The 23,031-nt window shown below is 36.3% G+C and overlaps 1 protein-coding gene across 2 annotated transcripts in view; it reads right to left on the reverse strand.

Annotated features, from left to right (window-relative positions):
* gpc6a (glypican 6a) overlaps nucleotides 1–12,776 on the reverse strand; it is a 159,226-nt gene extending 146,450 nt beyond the window's left edge. For both annotated transcript variants that reach the window (XM_024296148.2, XM_024296147.2), the window contains exon 1: nucleotides 11,644–12,776. In XM_024296148.2, coding sequence (XP_024151916.1) covers nucleotides 11,644–11,803 — 160 coding nt within the window. In that variant the 5' untranslated portion in view covers nucleotides 11,804–12,776. The remainder of the gene's footprint in view (nucleotides 1–11,643) is intronic.
* Nucleotides 12,777–23,031: the final 10,255 nt, after the last annotated feature.

The following is a 23,031-nucleotide window of genomic DNA, read 5'->3' on the forward strand; positions in this document are numbered from 1 at the left end:
TGTTCAACTGTTTATAGTCTAGACAGATTTAATCTATAAGCTTTTTTTCCAGATATTTTTGCTAAAACTTTAATTTTAATTCTTTTATCTCCTGCAGCTTATAGGCTAAGAAACAAATTTGCATTTTTCAATAAATCATTGACAGTTCGTTTTTAAAATCCACAGTTGATCATCTCTAACTTAATTATTCTATAACAGATGCATTTTACATTCTTTAAATTCATATTTATGTAATATATATATATATAGAAACAATTTGCAAAGGGCAGCAATTCACAAAACTTGATAAAAAATACATTATGTTTCTGTATTTTTACATAATTATTTACATCAAGTGAAAAGGACTGAAGACATTTTAAAAACTGAATACTTAGTCTTCCTATTAAACGCTAAAAAATCAAAAAGTAATTCAGTCATTTTTGAATTATTTTTAGAAATAATTTATAAACAGGATAAACTGGCTAGCATTGAAAATTAACACAAATTTATATAATTTTGTTAACATAAAATACACTGTGTTTCATCTCATCATTAATGTTTTCTTGTATTGACATTAAAAATTATGCACAATGCTAATAGTGATCTGAACTTCCAGTCCAGTAAAAATCCATTCTAATAATGACATGTTGTTATATCCTTGGTCAAGATTAAAAAAAATAAAATAAAAATACTGACCTAACTTGATCTTTTACAACTTGTTGAATGCCTGCAGACAGAGGACTGCCATTCTTTTTAAAATAGCTAAGGTAGAATATCGCCTTTCAACAAGAGATGAAAAGGGAACATGAGGTGAAAGCTGAAGACAGATTGGTTCTAGTTTTTTTTTTCTTTTTTCTGTGCACTAAAGCTATCTGAGTTTCGAAATCTTGTGACTTTCATGCTAGTTTTTTTTTCTTTTTTTTCTAACATAGCATTGTCTCAGTTTTTTTAATAAATAAATAAATAGAAATCCCAAATGTTTGGTTGTGGGGAAAAAGAGTCCTGTGACTATTGGTTCAATTGGTATCTTAGTATTTAGATAAATGTTAATGCTGCTTTTTCTTGGGGGTTGTGTGATCATTTTTACCAAAACATGCTACAAACATTAGAAATGGAAGTTGTTTTTTGAAGGGATGGGTTTCAGTTTTATCTAACATAAATTTACAGTAAAATAGTACATTAAAAGGCATTTCTGAAAAATATCCGGATTTTTTTTAAAGTTTTGCCCAGAGGGTGGAAGAGTTCTCAAAAGATGAAGAATTTTGGGCTGTTCACTTAAAATAAAAATGATATTAGTCTGTTTTCTGAACTCCAACAATGAGACGTCTGTCCTGACCCTTCATTTAGACTTTTTGACACTGGTAATCTCATCTATTAAAGGGATGAGTGAAGGAACGCACCAGCTTGGATGCTTTCAGCTGATCAAAACCAATAACTGATATATTAAATCTTTATATAATCTGGTGTGCTCTAGAATGCAGAAAATGCTGTAACAGTTGTAAGCCTGTACACTTTGGATGGCTCAGACCCCTAACGGGTTAAGCTGATAAGTAAATAATAATACACTTCTAAGATATGGCTTTAATATGTTGCAGAATATAAAGTGGAGTAAACAATTACTTTACAGAAACTGTTTTAATGAACAAAGTTTAGACAGTTTTGTTCTTTTTTTGTACAACTTTTAAAATATTTAAAAATAAGGCGAGCAGCTACAATGCATTTTTAGATCTATAGCTGCAAAATGGCGTACAAAATCCAGATAAAAAAGGCAATTACAGAATTTTAAATTAAGGACACCAGAAAACCATTACTGTCTTCACATAAAGAGCACGTTTTTTGCGACTTCAATAGCTTTTACAAGTAAGCACAGCCCAACAAATGCTAAATGTTTTGATTTATTGGCATAAAATAAGTTGTTTTGTGTTATTAAGTCAGGTGTGCCAACACATTGCAGCTGGTTTTGTTTTATTTTGAAGTTTATTCAAATTAGTTTGTTTGATTTGTGAGAAAAATAGAATATTTCTCATCAATAATAGTGGGTCACAATGCAAAAAATCAAATTTTCTCTTAAGTAAAAGATTATTTGATTACAAAATTGTATTCTTCTGATGTATTAAAAGTATTAAGAACAGATATAGAAGGAAAACATGAAGGAGCTTTGGGTCAACTGATGCACTAACGGGGAACGTTCTTTGAGGATGTAGAAGGGAAGAGCACAGTCGGGATTTAGATCCATCATGCTAAATAGTGCATGATTCAATCCTAAACATAACAGCTGGTGTTCTGAAGACCCCCAGGGAGAGCCCCAGGGTGTGAGATGACCGGCCCACTCATTTACCAGCAGCTTCCACAGGGGACGGAGAACAGCGCGGCTGTGGGAGCAGGAGATGAAGCTGGCTTCCTTTCAGCCTCTCGCACCCTGCAGCAGCCAAAGAACAAGGATGTGCCAAGAAGCATCACATCACCGCATGTTTAATTGACGTGCGAAGAAATGAAAAGATCCCAACGTGTAAACACCGGACAAAGGATTCTAAAGCTGTCAATCTCAACAAGGACTTAAAAAAATCAGAATCCATTGTAGTAGAAGGCTCTGAAAATGAAAATCTCCCGGCTGAATCTATCGGGGGTGAAACCTCACACACATTTTTTACAGGTGACTTGAGACAGGTCCTCTCCTGGTAATACGGTCATACTGTATGAGCTTGTCACATTTGTCACAAAGGCATGGCTCCCTAGAGGTGTACTATGTGGCCCATTCAAGTCAGCAGTGTTAGATTAGTGAGTCTTGGCATCTTTTACTGCAACACTCTCTGAATATTCTTATTGTGCTCTGCAAGATCTGTGAATAAGTGATCTCTCGGTTTGCTGTCGCTTTGTGGTTCAAAAATCATCATCATATCTGACTCATATTATATAATAAAATAGATTTTATTACTATAATCACAAATGCAAAGAGAAAGAGGAGCAGCACTTCACCCAAAAAAAAAAATATGAAGCGGCAACGAGGCAACAAAGGGTGAAAGAACACGGCTTGAACCTCCGAAAAACACTGGTGTGTCATTACTTCCCATGAGACATTTCACTGCAGAGCCTGTAATCTAATATTATAATTAAAACCTGCTTGTATGACCCATAGTTAAGATCAACCTTGTACCATTTTTGCATGAACGTGAAAGTAATGATCTCAATTTAGTCTATCCATCTTAAAGAGAACCCACTAAACTGGGTCATGGAAAACAGTAATTGCCCTAAATATTCTAATTATTAAAAAGGAACATCCTAGCAAACAAATGCAAGTCATATGAAAGCATCTGGAATTCTGCTTTCTAATGTTTTGTTAATTGAGTGAACTACCATTGCACATTTTCTATATAAAATAAAGTGTTAATTTCTAATGAAGATTTTCATCCAAACTAGTAGAAGCTGGAAGGTTTGGTCCGCCCATCTGCGATTCAACGAACCGTGTCATCTGAAGGAGTCAGGAGGACTGAATTCACGTGGTCGGCCTTATGATGATTTCATTTAGTAAACGAATCAATAAACTGTGATCCTATTGTTAGATCACAGCCAACACCACTGACTTACTCCGAAAAGCATTGTGTGAACCAAAACTAAACAGCAGGCCAAGTATTGACTCCCATTTCCAGCTCATTATGTGATCAATGTTGAAGAATAAAAGTCAATCAAAGCAATATTTTGAGTGTGTCTTGAATACAAATGTTTTTTTTACAAAGCTTATTCATTTTTTCCTAGTAGAAAGTGAAAATCTGATATTCAACAGCATCTATATTTTGTCAGAAAATATAGAAAATCAGAAAGAGACGCCTTCCTTCCATGCTCAGTCGCTATTGGTTGTGATCAAAAATCCTGCCGTGGTTTTCTTCCAGGCAATGAGGGCCTTCCATCCATGGCTTCCATCCAATCTCGGTAGCAGTTTCACTGTCAGGTCCTGTGATGCCAATGACACCAGTGCTGTCTGTGTTTTCTGATGTTGCCATGACAATTATGGCAAACCATGTTTGTTTGTACTTTATGCCTGTTTACCTCCGAGTCTCTGGCGGTTTATTTATTTAGAAGAATCACCTCAGCCATGTGTACTTATCTGTGTCTGAAAAACAAAAATAAGAACTCCCCAGTGTGAAATGCATTTGCATCCTTGACACCTCGATATGATACACCCATATGGGTTTTCCCACAGCACTGCATGGCTCTCATCTCTCTGAGCCCTATTGTTGGTGTCAGGCTTGCGACTTCTATTCAGAGACTTTCCTCCAGAGGCAACAAACTCACTGGGGAAAATAAAAGACCATAACAATAAACACAACAGAGTGCACCACTCGTCTGACATGAATTGCAAGTATCGTCAAAAAAAAAAAAAAAACACAGACGCTTGTCTTGTTAAATTTAAATTTTGATGTTACTCATAGCAAAACAAAGGTCAGGGATTAAAAGGAAGGAGGAATAAGGGAGAATTAGTGCGCATATCAACGGTTTTGCTGCCGTGTCCAACGTTCCATCAACACTTTAGGAGGAGACTTTCTACCCAGGGAAGGAATGAGACACACGACTTCCACTTGTTCCCCTATTTGGGACTTTTTATGCCTCAGTCACACTGTCCTTATTTGGGGATATCTGCTGTCTGTGGACGGTAAAAGGGCAAATGGAGCATGGACACGAATTTTAAGATTGTAGACGGCCTGTAGGGAGAAAACAGCAGGCAGAAGAAAAAAGGACATGCGCTAACTTATATTATTTCTGTTTAGTTAATTTTCTGATCCTGAAGGAAATTTATTTTGGAAAACTACCAGATTCTGTTCACAACATCCGTTTTAGTCACGTGACTAAAGCAGCTACCTGAATGGCTAGATGGATTTCTAAGCCCAAAGCTAAAAAACGAACAAAAACCAAACAATAAAACAGAAAAGGGAAAATTTCTATGGGAGAAAAGAGCCTGTGAGGAAACAAAAAAAACTTGAAAGAACAATAAAGCTGCAGTTTACTGTCTTCCTTAACAAATAGATTTATTGAGACAGTTGTTCTCATGTGGCTAATACATAACGACAGACTCTCGGTTGTTTCACACATGCAGATAATACATTCACTGGCACGGTGGATTCACGTTTATGATATATTTAGAGAATACATACTTTACGACGGTTGTGTCATTTTAGTTTGCTTTATTTATCCATCACACCTTAGAAATCAGACATAGCTGAAGCTAGCGTCCGGTTGTTAGCCTCCACTTTGACATTAAATTGAGAATCTAGATCACAAATTCCAAACTGCAGCAGACATTTAATGGAGAATAAAGATTCAATCAAGTAAATTTGCTGATTTGTGGAAACCTGTAAAAACGACATTTGGGAATTTTCCTACAGCAAGGATGAATTAGATAGACATCCTTTCAGAAACTTTAGCACAGAAAATGTTCCTTTGTGTTGAAAAAAATACCCAATAAATGATAATTTATGGAAAGATAAAATATGATCAATCGTTTTGCTCAGAGGCAGGATTGAGGGTTAAAATAACAACAGGGGGACTATTTCAGTTAGAGCATCACAAACCTGATCTTTATCAAAATGCTTTTTTTAAAGCTCCTAATTCATTATAATTTGAATAAATCAGAAATGCAGTTTGATTTTTAATTATTTAATTTAAAAAAAGAGGATTTTCTTTCGTCTTAAATTATTATTTTACTTTCCGGTTTATATTCCCAGAATTCCAAAGCTCCACTCACCCCAACAATGCTTCTTTCACTTCATGTCAACAAACGTTAGTGGAGGATGCTCCCATATGCCTGCAGGCTCCATATAACCAGGAATGTTTGCCTATTTCTTTTTTTTTCTTCTCCCTAAACTTAAAATCACATCCATCCCCAAACTTTTTTTTCTTCTGGTTCTTCTAAACACTTGACAGGGCAGAGATTCCTAATCCCCCACTCTATTACTGATTTAGGCAAGCGGTTGATTGAAAAGTGAAAAAGTGCTACAGCAGTCTCCTATCATCTGGAAGCTTTTTACACTCCTTAGAAAGCAGCGAGCTCTGAGCTGAAGGCAGTTCCCGAATGTTTGGAGACTTCATGTCTGCGAAAGAAAAAAAGAAAAAAGGGATTCCTCTCTTCAGGTCATTCTCTTCCAGTAAATCGGAACAAACGCAGAGGATTTGGAGTCGGACTCATTTAAATATGGAGGGCAGAAAGATCTCTCATCCAACTGAGGGGGGAAAAAAAAAAACAACATTCTGGGTATTTTTTCTACCGGAACAAAGACAGAAAGCAAAAGACCTTAAAGTGAGGTTAACAGCCGCAGAGTTGTGAACACACAAACACACAGGCGCTAATCTCCCTCACATCTCATTAACTTTTCTCTCTAAAGATGCATACATGCTGGTGAGGGACCTATTTTCAATTTAGCCCAACCAGAAGCATTTTAATGGGCTTTGGAAAAAAAAGAAGCTTTTCTTATGTTTCAAAACTGATGCTTGGAGTCTAAACTTTTTCAAATCCTTTATTCCAACACATTCTATATAAAAATGTCAACATATTATTATTTATAAAAAAGGTTGCATTACTGTATAACAAGTTAAAATGCTTAAAAAAAGCTAAATTTGAAATGTCTACATTAGAAAACTTTGTTTTGACTAATAGAGCAAAAATCCCACAATAACTTCTAATGTTGCAAAAACAAAACCAATGATTATTTTTTTTTTGCAATGTTCATCTTATAGAAATATTATACATTTGACTTGAATCCCAATTGCATTTTAAAGATATTTCAAAAGAGAACGGTTAAAAAGGTTCAGTTTTTACAGAATGCAAATACTTTTTTGCTAGTAATGGAATTTGGATGAACCACATATTTATGATGAATCACCAGAAATGATAAAACATTAATTTGAGGACAAACGGCAAACACAATTTGGGAAGCATGTTAATTTTTAGCCTAAAGACAAAAGTCAAAGCTTCAAAAATTCACTGTAGAGAAAGAACATGCACCATGTCTTAACCCTGGAACACTCTCACTATAAAAAGTTACCCCATCACTTGTACCGAGTCACTTTTAACAGATATAACATTCCCAATAAAAAGCATTTGTCAAAAAAAAAAATCAAAATATGACAACACATGATAAATTAGAGTATTTTTTAAACTGTGTTCTATGTAACAAATGGAAAATAGAAACATAGAAAGATCGTAAAAACATGCTTTAAAACTACTGAAAAATTTGGAATTTAAGAATAAAAAATTCCTAAAAAATAAATAAAGAATGATCCTGGAGACTTTTCCTTTGATCCACCCATTCCTGGGACATGTGAGACTTTACCCAAGGACACATGACACTCAGAAAAATGCAACACGTCATATTTAACATCATGTTTGGGTGAAAATCACCCGCTGACAGTGCTGTAATTAAAAACCACTCTGAGGAAAATTGTGTTTTTGGTGTTTTTAACATGTTCTTGTAGCATTTTACTCATGAAAATGTATTTAACAACTGCATTTCTGAGTCAAATCATTGTGAATCATGAGCAAAAAATATTGTTGGAAAAGGTTTACTGACACCATGAACGTCTGGCAAAACTGTACCAATATTTCTCGCCATTTTTGTTGCAACTGTAATATTAGGTTGGGTGTGTGAGGGGTTGTAAGCTGGAAACAGATGGATGTTGGGGAGTAAGGGCGGAGTTGATGATCCCATTCACAATTAAGAGGTGAATTTCTAACGAACTCCAGTCACTCTATGTCCTAGAACATGACGCAGATTTTTTTTTCTATTTTGGTCCCAAAAAGGGCATAATCCTAATTAAAAGAAGAAAAAAACTTAAAGAAATCCAAATAAAGTTCCCCCAGATTAACCCCAAAGATAATTGTTATCCTGCAGAAAGGAAACATGAAACACCGACAAATGAAGCGCTGCACTTTTTCCTGAATTGGAAGGCTGCAGCACAGAGCTGAGTCCACCCCTGAGACTCCCAGCTGTTCATTGTTAAGAGACGTTGATATTAAGAGCAAAGCCTCAAAGAAGGAGCTCCGTGGCAGGCCCTGACTCCAACATTCAGGAACAGCTGTGCTGAACAAAGGGCTGACAATCACACAGCATTGTGTGTGTGTATGTGTGTGTGAGAGACACTAAAACATCTCACACGCAAGCACGGGGGCGATCAAAGCAGGCAAGCTGCTATACAACACACCGGGCTGGCAGCAGTTTATCAGCAGCGTTCACACGAGAGCTAAGGAATCACAAGCTCAGCCCGGCCCGCTGGAGTTTAATGAAGCTGTTCACCGGCCAATTTTACAGACTTTTCAGGTTCACCCCCACGCATACAGTAATGTTTTTTTTTTCCAACGCAACTCCATTCTAGCAGCTGCTTTTCACAAACAATCTCGTCACTTCACTCACAGTGACTAACTAAAGCCGGGAAGGCTTTTCTTACCTCCTCACCGCTCTTTTTCTGAAAGCAACCCGAGTCCTTCAGCTTAAAACTGATGTCATCTCTGTCTGATTTAATATATCACTGTCAAACATTTATTTAAGGAATGCAGGGGCAACACGTGTTTTACATGTCATCAAGGGATAAAAGGAAATCCATCTCAGAGGAGCTGGGTACTCCCTATCAAGTCGTTGTTCTTTGCATTGTCAGTGGATCTTAATTTTTTAGGATTCTGCCAAATAGGCCTGTGCGATACATCGCAAATTTATCGCCATCGCAATATCAGCCCGTGCAATTTAAGTATCAAAAATGACTGCTTAAAATGCAATAAAGGCTTACCTTAAATGCTTGCACATGCAAAAACAATCTTATGGGACAATTAAGAAATAAAAATGTTGAATGGACCTATTTTATGGTAGATACCCTATGATAATTTTAATTCATATTTCAATAAAACTGATGTAGTAAAATGGAAATTATATATTCATTGTTTTGCAACATGAATCTCAAGTCATATCGTCATTGCAATATTGATCACTAATATTATAAAGCCCTACAGCTAAACATAAAACAAGATACGTTCAATCACCTTTCCTTAATGTTCAACTTCAACAAACTTTGAAACATATACAGTAAAATATAGGAAAAATGTTCATTTTGTAGATCGTTTTACATTATATTTTTCTAATGATGAAGGATATATCTAAAGGAAACGAAGATTAAAATGGCATTTCTAAGTATTTCTTTATTCAAAGTGTAGTGAATCAGGAGCAGACGGAAAAAGCAGCTTGAACAAACGTGTGACGCAGACAACAAGCTCCCTGCTCTGTTCTATTCTGATGCATTTACAGACAAATAGATCCACGTACGTCTTTATTTTCCTTGTTTAGATCAAAACCGTACGACTGAATAACCCCAATACTGCTTGACATTTTTGTTGCAGGTTGGGGTTGTGAGAGGCTGTGAACAACCAGGATAGACTATGAACAAAGGGATGATGGGAAATAAGAGCAGGCTTACTCTGCTGCAACAGACTCGCCCACAACTCAGAGGCAAATTTCTGATGAACTACTGCCACTCTGCAGAAACCAAAACCTTGAAAACAACACTTTTTTTTTTTTTGTCTAAAAACAATAAACATTTTTACAATAGATAAAAAAAATCATAAATATAAAGAAGACATTAAAAAGTACATTCACCTTTTGCTATTGTTAACCTCCAACAGCCTAAAAAATACAAGTTAAAATACAGTAAAATGAAAGAAAATGAAATAATATCGAGTATTATAACCCATAAGAATCCACAGTGACTTCAGTGTAACAGAAAACTTTAGAAATGCGATCTGAGATTCACTTGTGGTAATAATTTTCCTTTCCTTTTGGGTCTGGTTTCTTGTGCATGAATATATCATTAGCTTTAACCCTCTTTAAGTAGGTACATTTTGCAGCCAAACAGTTTTTAAAAGTAATTCAGACGTGGCTGCATGTCGTACGCCGATGACATCATTCCCTCCAGAAGAAAAAAAAAAAAAAAAACACTACAACAAAATTAAACTGTTTCTGCTCAAACAATATTTCAGATTTGGTTTGGAGATATGAAAATGTCTGTGTTCATCACTATTAATAAAGCTCAGTCAAACTGCGCTGAAGGGAGTGTTTAGACTGAGGTATCCGCTCCTTCAGAAGGGACTCTGGGGGTTTTACCACCAAAGGCTCAGCGGTGACACACACCAGCAATGATGAGGATTGAACACAAACCCTGTGCGTTCTGCACATATGAAACAACAGGCTTAATTAGGCATAATCAAGTGCTTTAAGCAGTCTAATCTCCCAAGGAATATATGCAGCTCCTGTTGTAGTCGCACACATAACTTAAAGGAGGAGAAAATAATTCCATCACGGACAGTAAAATAAAAGACTTAAGAATCAAGTGAAGGAAAAAGGAAAGTTTGAGATGATTTCTGTGTTAAAAACTACATTTTGAGAGCAGCCTAACTCAATAAAATTCGAAAATTCCAACTTATAATGCAAAAAAAAATAAGAAACAAGGACATAATTGTATATATTTTTACTAAATATTAGTTTTAACCAAACCATCTTTTTACTTTTACAGTTTTGAGCAGTGACTTCAGTTGAAGACGTGCAATTTAGTGCAAAAAAAGAAATACTTAGAATTTCTCTTTAATGTTTCTTCAACCTGTCAAGAGAGACAAAAGTAAAAAAAATCTATTCCTTGGAATTACCCCAGAAAGGAAAAAAAAAAAAAAAAAGATTGACCAGGAATAATCCTCTTCTTATGACTTTTAGATGTCATTTCAAAGCATAAAAAGACATTTTAAATACCTTATTTGAAAAGAGATTAAGCATATGATAATGCGTACGGACAAACGTTCAGTTCTTCATCACATCCATCCTGAATTCAAGCCAAATAAAGCAGCGTGGTGGTGGTTACATCCTGACAATACCTATTACCAATGCAATGACTTTGTTCTTTCTGCAACAGAGGGATAAAACTTCCCATCTTTTATTTTCCTTCCATCTCTTGAAACCGATTATGTCTCCTGCCTAATCTCTCCCCTTTACTTCAACCATAAATGTGATTACCACCACACAAGAGATAATAAAACCCATATCTGCTCCGCACCAAAGAGCATGAATTAAAACCCAAGCTGTTGCCTTGAGGAATATCTAAACAGAAAAAAAAGAGAGAGTAATTCATGTTGAGTGTAGACAGCCCCCTACTGGTAAACACAACTCACTTATGGAGCTGAACTCCACAAAACAAGCATGATCTTTTTTTTTTTTTTTTTTTGTTGAATATAAGCAACAGGTATGCAACCAGTTTGTGGAGCACCTTCAGCTCCCTCCTCTCTGGAGCACATCAGTCTGCTGTCAAAGTGGCTCCAGCTTTATTTCAGAAAGAGGGTGCTTTAAACACATTAGATGGATTGTGCTCTTTAAGTGTCATTGTGGTGTCAAGTCAAGTCACCGTTTTGTTGGATTGTAATGGTCAAAAGTCTAAAAAAAAATGAAGCATCTCTAAAGGCTGAATGAAAAAAGTGCCATATTAAATTATTTTAAATGTATTAGGATGAATACTAAACTTGACTCAGATTCAGCTTACATGGCAAATTTAAACCCCTGATGTGGTTTCTATCTGATATGACACGTGGGGATGGACGGCGGGGGGACGTTGATGGTAGGGGGTGATGCTGTGATGTGTCAGCTCGCCTACCTGATATTTCCTGAAGAGGTACATTGAGGAGGCTGAAGCCCTTCGCCTTGTACGCCTGTCTAACCTCGCTGCAGCTCCGCGCTTTGCTTTCTCCGGCAGATGACAGGGAAAGCACCGACACAGTACAGAAGGCGACCTGCAGTCTCCACATCGCATTCATCAGTCAGATCCTTGATGCTTGGCTCACACTGAAACACGAGCTCCAGCGCAAATCAAGAAATCCAAAACGATGTCTCCAGTAAGCGTCAAAATAAAAAAAAAAACAAAAAAAATAAAATAAAAAATAATGGAGGGGAGGAATAAAATGCACTCCTCACTTCAGATACTGACACGTCCACTTCATCTTCTGTTTGTGGGGAAAAAGCCAAAGAGTCCCAGAAATCCGTGGAGGAAATTAGAAATGAGCGTGGATGTTCCAACAACTTCTTCTTCTTCACAGCTGCGCTGCGTTTGTGTGTGAGATGCAGCGAGTCTGCGAGCGGACGAGGGCAGGGCAAAACATGGACTGGAGTGGCTGCGACTTCAGCATCTCTCATCCAGGGGCGCGCACTGTCCTCTCCTCTCCTCTGCCGCCGCGCGTCCTCCGGAACGCACAGCAGCGCACGTTGGTGGTGGGGATGCGCGCGCTGGGGCAGGAGGAGGAGGAGGAGGAGGAGGGAGGGGGAATGCACGAACCTAACCCCCCCACCCCATCCCATTTAATGTCACATTTTCTCTTCATAAATCAGTGATGGGGTAATCCAACTTTAAGGTGACAACATTTTTTTCTTGCATTTCTGCTTCATGGCGCACAGACTTGACGCTTTTTTACTGTCAGATTTAGGTCTGCTTGTGTTTTTACTGAGACACGTGTTCTCTCTAATTATTTCATGATTCCCTGCGTGTAGCAGGAAACAGGAACTTAGTTACTCCAACATCACAAAGAACACCAGCTTTGAAAATGATCACACTAACCCTTTATTTTCCAAATATTTTAACAAAGTTGCAAAAATATTAATTAAATCTGAAGAGGTTATATTCATAAAACCTTAGATGTAGAAAAATGAATTAATAAAAAATGAAAGTTAACATAAAAAAAAAAAAATCATGAATGACAGGACAAGGGTCTGCAACCTGAGGCTCCGCAGCTACACGCCACTCTTTTATCACTCCATTGTGAGTTTTTTCTTTAAAAGAAAAACGCACATAGTGTGATTAAATAATGAGTTTGGTGAATTTATTTTTGGTAATTGGGTTTTATTATTTATGTTTAGATTTGTAAAATGTCAGCTAACTGATCAAAAGGATGGTAAAAAAAACTGCATCTATACTGTCCATCCATTCATCCGTCCATCTGTCCATCATTGCATTTGTCCATCCATCCATCCATTCATCCATCCGTCTGTCCATCCATCCATTCATCCATCCGTCTGTCCATCCATCCATTCATTCGTCCATCCATTCATCCCTCTGTCTGTCCATCCAAGCATTCATCCATTCATTCGTCCATCCATTCATCCCTCTGTCTATCCATCCATCCATCCATCCATCCATCCGTCCGTCCGTTTATCTTTGCATTCGTCCATCCATCCGTCTGTCCCTCCATAAATCCTTCCGTCTGTCCGTCCGTCCATCCATGACAAATATCGTCATGTTTGACTTCTTTTTATTCAAGTAAATCTGCTTCAGCAGGAAGACCTTATTTGACAGGGGTAGCTTTTATTTTGAAAATAACTTGGAAACTTTGCTGGCAAAAGTAAAAAAGTCAAAGTTGTTATTTGTAGAAAATTACTGTTATAATTCATTTTTTGTAATTTGTTAAAAGCTACATTTCATAAATAAAGGATTAATTTCCACAAACATAAATAAAGTATATTTTTGAGATTTTACAGCTCTCTTTGGGTTTTGGTCGGTAGGAAACTGGACTAAATGGTTCCTAATAGCACTAATGGTTCCTAAATGTTTCTCTGGCATGGGGTGACTCTGTACATGTTTATATGTTCGCTTGGCTTAATGAATATCACAAATTGAGAGAAATGTAACATGTCAAGTCAAACACTTTACATCAACTCATGCGTTTGCGTATCGACTTTTCCTGCTCTGCAAATATTGATCAAAGTAAGAAAAAGTCAATTCATTTCTTCAAAGATAAATGCTCGACACATCTGCAAAATAAAAACAAATCTATAGTCAGTTTCTCTAATGAAACATTTTGCTGAATTAAGCTAAATTATTCACTTTTTGCCTTGAACATTTTAGCACACACATCCAACACACATATACACAATTAATGACAGTAATCTAGAAAAATAATTACCGTGCAAATTTACAAGTCAAACAACGATGCAGACTGACTGCAGTCAGCGGGAGGCTGCAGAACAGGAAGAGGAAGCATGATCGTGATCCTGTCAGCAGCACCACACTGAGTTCAGCTGAAGTGAATAAGATAAACAACCGGTGAACTATTATTTCACATTACCTTCGGCAAATGATTTAACTGACAATAAATGAAAGGAAATACAACATTATGCTTCCATTTTATATACATATATATATATTTTCATTTATATTTTTTAAAGTAGACAAGTGCCTCCTTTATCTTAGTGATGAGCAATGCAAAAGCATCTCTATGAACCATTTCCATGCAGATACGTTTATTCCATTTACTTTTGGACTCACGTTCCATCATATGTCAAGATTTACCAAAAAACTGCAGATCATGGAGACTAATATTTCTTTGAACGGTACTTTAGAAATCTGTATCGGTCACTGAATGATAGATCTGGTTGATGTCCAACAAAATTAAAGACCATCCAAAGTATTAGTATTCATATTAGTATATATGAAAGTATTAGTATTCATCTAGCTCACCTTGAAATGTAAACCATTAATTCAAGAAATGAATTGGAAGGGAAGTTAATTACCTGTTTTGAAACTATGGACGTCAAGGACAACAACGCCAGGAAACAAAACTAGTTTGTTCTATCTTAAAATAATTGCTGCAAAGAAAATCAGCCATTTGTCTGATCTACAATAACAAGAATATTAATTTAGTTATTCTTTTTATACGAGGCTTAAGATTAAAAAGGTGATTATTTTTTGTCTGTTGTACTTTATTTCAAAAGTGATGTAAAATGGACCATTTAGTGAACTCATGGTGACATAATTAAATCGTCTTTTCAGATTACTGTCTTATTGTCGACTCAAAACAGAGCTTTCTATTGTTTAACTTTGTTTTGTTCTCAATCTGTTATTCTTTTGTGAAGAGAATACAATTTAAAATGAATTAATAACATAGACGTTAAGACATTGATCCAAATGAGAATAAACGAGATAAGAATGTCACACTGTTTTTGTTGTATTGCATTTAATTTTTTACTAGATGTGCGTGTTCTTTGTCAAGTCTAAGACTTTTAGGGTGAATGGAAATGCTAATGACTTGTCTTGGCTGGTTTTTTATATATTAGTAACACCTGATCGCCTACAGAGTGATGCAAACATGTAATCAACCAAGCACACCGCGGCGGTTTGGCTGATCATCAGCCTGTTCTGACGACTCTTGATTTCTGCAGCGGCGTTTGGATTGCGGGATCGGAATGTGGCCTCGGTTAGGGAAAATATGGATCTGTCTTGCTGATCCATGGTCAAACTTACCCCAACCCACTGAGTTGTCCTGAATTATTCAAGACAGACGGGGCTCTGGTGAAAAAAACTGAAATATAAAAAGAAAAAAAAAGCTTTTTTTTTTTCTTTTTTTGACAAAATTACAGAACTCATTAAAAATTTTAATCAAACTCATTCCTGATGATTGAACAGGAAGTGAACTGGAGAGTGAGCTTAATGAACTACAGCCTCTCTGTGATGGGACTGAACATGAGGCCTATAATCAAACAGTTGATACATGAGGGACCAGCAACAAATGCAGCTGCTTTAGAATGGATTTGTGGATTTTATTTCTTTCATCCAAGTGTAAATAGGTTGTAGTATTTTTAGTTTAGTGCAGATATATTCTTAGTAGAATGTGATTTTTGAACTGTAATGTTTTGCAAACAAAGCTTCAAGCTACATTTACACTGCCTAGGAAATGTGGGTTCAACTAAACCACTCCCAATAAAGTCTATGCATATTTATGGTTTGAAATTCCGAGTTCAAAACTCACATGTTAACGTGTCGCTGTGTGTCTCGACTGTTTTTAGACTCTACATACAAAACTCGCAGTCATTGAATGCATGTTGAAAGTTTGACCAATCAGGGACTCAAGTTTGGTTGTGATGTATAAATGTGTCCCTTTTAAGTCAAAGAAGTGCCAACCGTTTGAAAATTGGTCCTGGAGGAGAAATAAATATGTGCAGTTTGTGTTACCCAGAATTATAGGACAACAAGACAGAATCCTAATTGCTTCCCTACCTCCACAGCTTCTTCCTATCCTTACATTTGAAGCGGAGATTTGGATTTTGTGTTTTTGAGTTTGACTCCCCTGATTTAGAGTCAACCAAAACTATCTATATTTCAATTATCATAAAACAAACTACAAAAGTACCTACAAATATCAAGTTAAAGATTCTTTCTTAGAGAATCATATTAACATGAGCACAAGAATATTCAAAGTTGAACAATTTTGTGGTAGTTAAATCTCGAATGAACAAGATATCCCTATCAGGAAAGTCTGCAAATAATGTTAAAGAACAAAATCTAAAATAGATAAATAAAAATGTCAAAACCGTCCTGGTTCCAGATTATCACAACAAACAGTCTGGCTGGTGTTTCAATTCACAAATAAATCTTAGTTTTGCTGTAAAGGAAATGTTCAAGGTGATCGTAATAAAAAATAATAATAAAAAAACACTTTTATCAGGGTTCTTATTTCATTGTGGTACTTCATATATATTTTGCTTTTAAACTGTTTTATAATTTAAATTTCTGTTTATAATGCTTTGCATTTTTAATCTATTGTGTCATGTTTTATTGCGATCATGTTAAGGCATGATAAAAAATAAATAAACTGGAACTACAGTATATTGATGTGAAAAAAAAAAAAAAAACAGTTGTTTATTTGAAAAGTTTTGCAAGTTTGTACTTGTGGCTTAGCAACCTGTGTGACGCTTCCAATGTGGTATTCCATTTCATCCAATAGGACAGTTCCCATTGCCAGCAGTGAGCGAGATTAAAGTCTGAAAGTAACTGGATGCTATATGCATGCATGTACTGTTTCACATTAATTTTTTCTAAAATCTATTTTAGAAAAAAGTTCCTTTTTTCAGATCCTACTGATAACATCAGAATGCTCCATGCAGGCTTGTAGAAGTGCACAATTGCGCCCTAAAACCCATTCATTTCAATGCTCACGTCAAGCTGAGCAAAATCACAGTGAGCGCGGCACTACGGTCCCACCAATTCAACCGGAGGTGCATTGTGATGAACATTCATTCAGCAAGTGAAATGAAGGCATCCATCAATCGCAGGCAGCATGGTAAAGTTCATTTTCTCTCTAATAAAGTGTTTCATACTGAATCTGACTACACTGAAATGTCATTTCTTCTCACAAGCTTATGTTTTTAACCTCACCCTTATGGAAAAGCAAAGGGGGGAACATACAACAACGCTGCCCTTCACATTTCATTTATTTTGGAAAGTTGCAACCAAATTATGTCACTCACAAGTTGTTAAAAAAATAATCTTTTGTTTTTCCAAACTTATATATTCAATCAAATTACATTTACCAAAACAATATCTTTTTTTTGGAAGAGCAGCATTGTACTTGTGTTAAAGTTGATTTTATTTTCTATTTTCATGTCTCTGAAGTCCAGTGTTATGTTAGTAATATCGGATTCTGTACTCCTTAAATTTGCAAATTTTAAATGCATTCAGATATAAACTTAAGTACAGGTATATCTAAGGTGAAGAAAAATATCTAAAATTGATGTGTTTTGGAATCTTGGATTTCTTCAAACTGTTTGGGAGTTAAGCTAGTGGTCACACGAGCAACTGTTGACACCCTTGGAGTTGAGAAACAAAGATTGCATTTTAGCTGAAAGCCATGTCACACATCTACATTTTGCGCGTATTGCACTGATGAAAATTGGTCATATATGAATACACCTGGAAAAAATGCAGAAAAGTTGTAATTTACTTAAAATTTTTAGATGTATCACAAAAGAACCGCTTCAAAACAACAGAAGAAGTACGCAGAGAATGCATAAATGCATAAAATAAAATCATGCACGCCCGTGCATGATTTTATTTTATGCATTTATGCATTCTCTGCGTACTTTGCACTGCTTATCCACAGTTCGTTAGGGATTAGTGCATCAATTACGTGATATTAACGTGACTTGTGTGCAATATAAAAATTTTGCATCGGTGGTACATGCGTAAAAAGTCTGTTAGACATTTGTGGAACGGTCGTGGAAAACCACAAATTTGTGTTTGCATCCTACAAAAAGCACACACAATTGCATTGCATTTAATACTTGCATATTGTTAACCAACCAAAAATGTTGATTAGCTCAAAACCAAATTCAGGTAAAGATCCATCCCCCAAGACCCTTGACGGACATCTGTGCACATCGACGAATGACGAACACAAGAAACACATACAGTAAGTCTATGATTTATCAACGGTGGTAAAGTGTGCACTTAGACTGTGTGAGTCATGAGTTCAAATCCATGGTCGAGTCATACAAAACACTGAAAAAAAAGAAACCCGATCTCTTTCTGCTCAGCATTAAGGGGTTGGATTGGGGTTAACTACTGTATAGTTTCCAAGGGCAGCTGTGACTGCAGCTCACCACTCCCTCAGGGAAGTGGTCAAATGCAGAAATTAAATACTGGACTTTAACCGTTAAGTTTAAATCTCTCACTAACCTCGCTGTTAAATTACTTTTAACTAGGAACACTAACAACGTCTATTAGGATAAAAAAAAAAACGCTTTTAAAGGAATTTAGTTGACTAAATCTTCTTATAGTATTTAGGCTATCTCTGATAGGTTTAACCCTTTACACTTTTTTCATTTAGCTATAGGATGTAAACAAAAATATAGTAATATTATATGAAAAAAAAAACAACACATTAGGGTTTTTTGCAGCATTTTTTTTCAGTTCAGTTAAATGAAAACACCATCAAGGCGTTATGGACTTTACAGTCACTCATAAACGCAGACATCATCAGCTGCACTACCTTTGTGCTACTACCACTATAAATATTAGATATTGTTATAGTTAAGTACTTTTTAAATGTTTTTTTTTTTTAGATCTTTTTCTGTTTGAATCAAGTCCTTGTTTCGTATATTTTGCATCTGGCCAGTCTGCTTTTTTTTTTTTTTTTTCATAAATAAAACGTTACGTGGATAAATGACAAATACCAAATATTATAACAATGTATTTCAAATGTGTGTATTCAGGAATAAAATACTATTAAAAATAATACATTTTCGGTGGCAGTTTTAATAGTTTGAGGCCATACAACTAAGATTTAAAATTAAGATTAACTTTAATAATCCCCATAGGGAAATTCCATTAGCAGGAGAATAAAATAAATACAAAATAAACAGGAAAGAAAACCCCTTATATAAATGTACACACATAGCAGCATACAAACTAAAATAAAATAAAAATAAAATAAAAAAATAAAATAAAATGAAATACCCAGGTAATGTAACTGCACAATACCAATTACTGACTTTATTTGTTTATGTAAGGTGCAGTCCTACTTTCTAGTTTATTTGATTCCTTTGTTCTATTTATTTTGACCCCTGATCTTTTTGTGTTTGACTCACAAAAGTCTGAAAAGTTTGAGTTTTTTTTATTCAATTAACCTTATGAAGCCCACATCCATAGATTTTCTCTTTGACTTTGAGATCTCTTCCGTTTTAGCTGCTCTTGAGAATAGGATATTGTCAGGCAGACATGAGAGTTCAAGACTGAGAGTGTGCTCCCCAGACAGCACTGGTTTCCTCTGCTCAGCCCTGTAATATCCCAAATAAGCCCTTGCTAATGAGGCCTTTAGATGATGGCCAGAAGGTGATCCCAGTGGTGGATCGATAGCTCCCCAGAAGGAGTCATCGTAGGGTTCATCGTGACTCAGACTCGGGGCACAACGAGGAAAACTGAGCCGTCACCAGTCAGGCCTGCCACTTCACAGAACAATGCAAATGGTCAAAAATGTGATCTCCCCCTTTCATGAGCTACTAATGTTCCAGCCGTTTGGTTTGCATTTGAATCCATAAGCAAAATACTGAGATATGAAACTGAAGCTAGGCTGGTTGATCGATCAGCATCTATAGATAGCTGACTGATGCCATAAATACCAGCTGTTGGTGGATGGATGGAGAAAAAGATGAATAAAGACAGGTAGATCTCATGGGAGATTTATTTTTTTAATTCATAATATCCCCAAATGTACTTCCCATTTTAGCCCTAAACGATGATTATAAGCTATAAGGAAACCAACATTGTTAGTACTTTTTACTGTTAAAATGATTATTACAATCTTTGCCTTTTACAGCTTTAAAGACAAACTACAGCTACAAGAAAATGAAGAATAGGGACACTTTGTTCACATTAACATGGCAAGCAAATACATGAATAATTAATTGCATATTTATAATTCATGAATGTTTAAGACAAATATGTGCTATTACCTGCGAAAAGGTGAAAGCTGTGTTGCTTTGAACGAAGATGCTCTCCTTATTGTCTCTGCACAACACGAAAATAGCCAAAGACAAAACCGATCCGCAAAGAGTCAGTACCTTTCTACTCAATTATTCTTTGCTTTTCTTCGCCCGACACGTTTAGGCATGGCTGCTACCCCGGGAGAGTATCCCGTATCTTCAAAAATGGCCATTCATATGTCAATAAATTGATCTATTTTACTCTTTACTGAACAATGTGTTGGGGAAGCAGCACGGTAAACAGAGCAGCACAGGCATCATTTTACCAAGTCATACCATCCTGTGTTTCCTTATCTGAATTTGCAGTCTTTAATGTCAGATATAATATATCTCTTTCAAGCCCCCAGGTCTTCTGTCGGCTTCAATATCCAATGAATGTGTCCACGTGGAGGAGTTCAAATGCTTTTCTGAAGTCATTACACATTTTACAAGCAAATGGAGTACTAAGCTCTATATACCTGTAAAGGTAAAACTTCTATATATCAAATATAAATACCACATAGTACTACAGACTACCTTGTTTGCAGAAAATCAGCAACAATGCTAATTCTTTGTTTTCTCCACAGGGTTTTTACATCTTTTTTTTTGTTGGAGTAGTCCATTTGTTTTCATGTCGTATCATGCAGTCCCTAAAGTTCTGGCCTTTGCAAGAATAAACATTTGCTTTCCAGAATGCAAAAAGCAGCAAAGACCCCCCCGAAAAAAAAAGATTCAAAAGAGTAACAGATGCATTTCCGTCAGCCTGCGACGGCTGCATACTTTCAAGTGTGAGGACACAATCAATAAGCTGCGTGCTGGCTCAAATGTTAAATCACAGTATGTCTGCTCCTAAATCATTTTCACGCAACGAGAAAAGGTCACGTCAGAGTCCCGTCAATCTGTTGTTGACAGAACTTAATTGGACTAAGCAGGCCCATCTTTTTATCCATTATTCTGGCTGATTTTTGGCCTTTGGGCGAGTCCTTGCCAACAGCAGAAAATAAACGCACCCCAAAAAATATCACAGAAACATAAAAACAATGCATCTGACGTTCAGTGCTGCATTCATCTGCCACACGCGGCGATCCATTTGAGGAAGTGCGTTCTCAAACTTCTAATAGAACGATTCATTGTCTTTGATGTGTCTTTTCACCTTGATATTTTATTCAAATTACTGCACTAAGAGCCATTTATATGTTTCATACATAATTTAGAACGGTTTCAGGTGCTTGTTTTTATGGGATGAAGTTGTTTTGAGATAGTTAATGGTTTCCTGAGGCTTGGTAATTAGCGACTGGAACTTGATGTAAATAAGGTCTGACAAGTAACAGGGGAGAGACGCTGAGCAGGAAAGTAATCAAGCTGACATCAAAATTAGTTATTTATGTCTGAGCAAATGTTCAGTCTTCCAGTTTGTCACTTATTTCTCAGAACTTGTTTGAGACATTTATTTATTTGTAGGGGAGAAAGGAGTGCAAGTCAGCAACTGGTGTGACAGTTTTTAAAAGAAACTAGAGCTTAAGAGATCTCGCACAACAAAAGCAGTTTAAGCAGAGTACAGCCTACAAAATATCCATTAAAGAAGACTCTTGTTACAAAAGAAAATACTAAAATGGAACAAATGTGAGGTTTTGTTATCCAGGTGTCTGACAAAAAAAGATAAAAATCTAGATAAAGGCTAAAGATGTCTTCGATCGATTTTAGCTCAGTGAAATGAATTGAATCTGATTGTCCAAAATGAACCAATATCGACTTTGAAATATGTAGTTGTAGAGTTAGATAAGCTAATTCTTATCTAACATCACCTGACCTGCTGACCATTCTCGGAGAGGATCCCTCGTTCATGTGGACATCCCTAAGGTTTCTTATTTTTTCCTAAAATTGTTGTTTTTTCTTACCGAGGAGGGTTAACTTAGTTTAGTTTAGCAACCAGCAGCTGTTCATATTTTATGACTGACTTTATGTCTTTTTAAAGTTACCGGTAAGCCCACTGAGACAATTGCATTGTGATACTGGGCTATATAAATAAAACTGAATTGAATTAAATCGTATCAGCAACCACAAATTATGATATGAATCCAATCATTGTAAAAATGAATCATGACACCCCTTGGATATAACAGAACAGAACTCTCTTACCTGATTGGTCATGAACCAGGTTGAAACAACTAGGGCTGGGTTGAAAAAAACTTGCATAGTGATGTACGGTCAGATGCGGTAACCTGAAATTCTGGTCATGTAAAGACTTTTCATTTGAGGTGGCCGCTGACACGAGAGTTGACGCATCTGTAGAGCGGTAACTTTGCATGTTGGAAGTTTAACAGTGAAAACTAGAGTTGGTATAATGTAAAAGAATAAAGCTGTTCAAGAGTCCAGATGGAAGTTTGTACATTTGGAGCAGATTCCAGGTGTTTTAGCATGGTGTGGATGGGAAGAGGAGAAGGAGTTTGAGCTAAGAATGTTCTGGAGGTGAAGAGACTGTTTTTTGACGTGCTGAGAGTTCCCATTAAATCAGAGTTCCCCCCAAACCATGCGCCCATTTATGACGAGTTGGGAGTGAGAATGTGTAGAATAATAGATGATTATCACATTCTATCAGGAACCAGCAGTGGAGGAACACAAAATGCAGGAGATCAAGTTTGGTGGCAGGGACTTGAAACAGAAGGAGTGACAGAAGCAGATGGATTCAGACTTTTAACTACTCTGACTAAATTGCAGACAGCTGTGGATGATTGGCACATGAAACCAGGTGAGTCTGTGA

This window comes from Oryzias melastigma, linkage group LG3 (assembly GCF_002922805.2).
Source record: "Oryzias melastigma strain HK-1 linkage group LG3, ASM292280v2, whole genome shotgun sequence".
In the NCBI taxonomy this organism is placed as follows: Eukaryota; Metazoa; Chordata; class Actinopteri; order Beloniformes; family Adrianichthyidae; genus Oryzias; species Oryzias melastigma.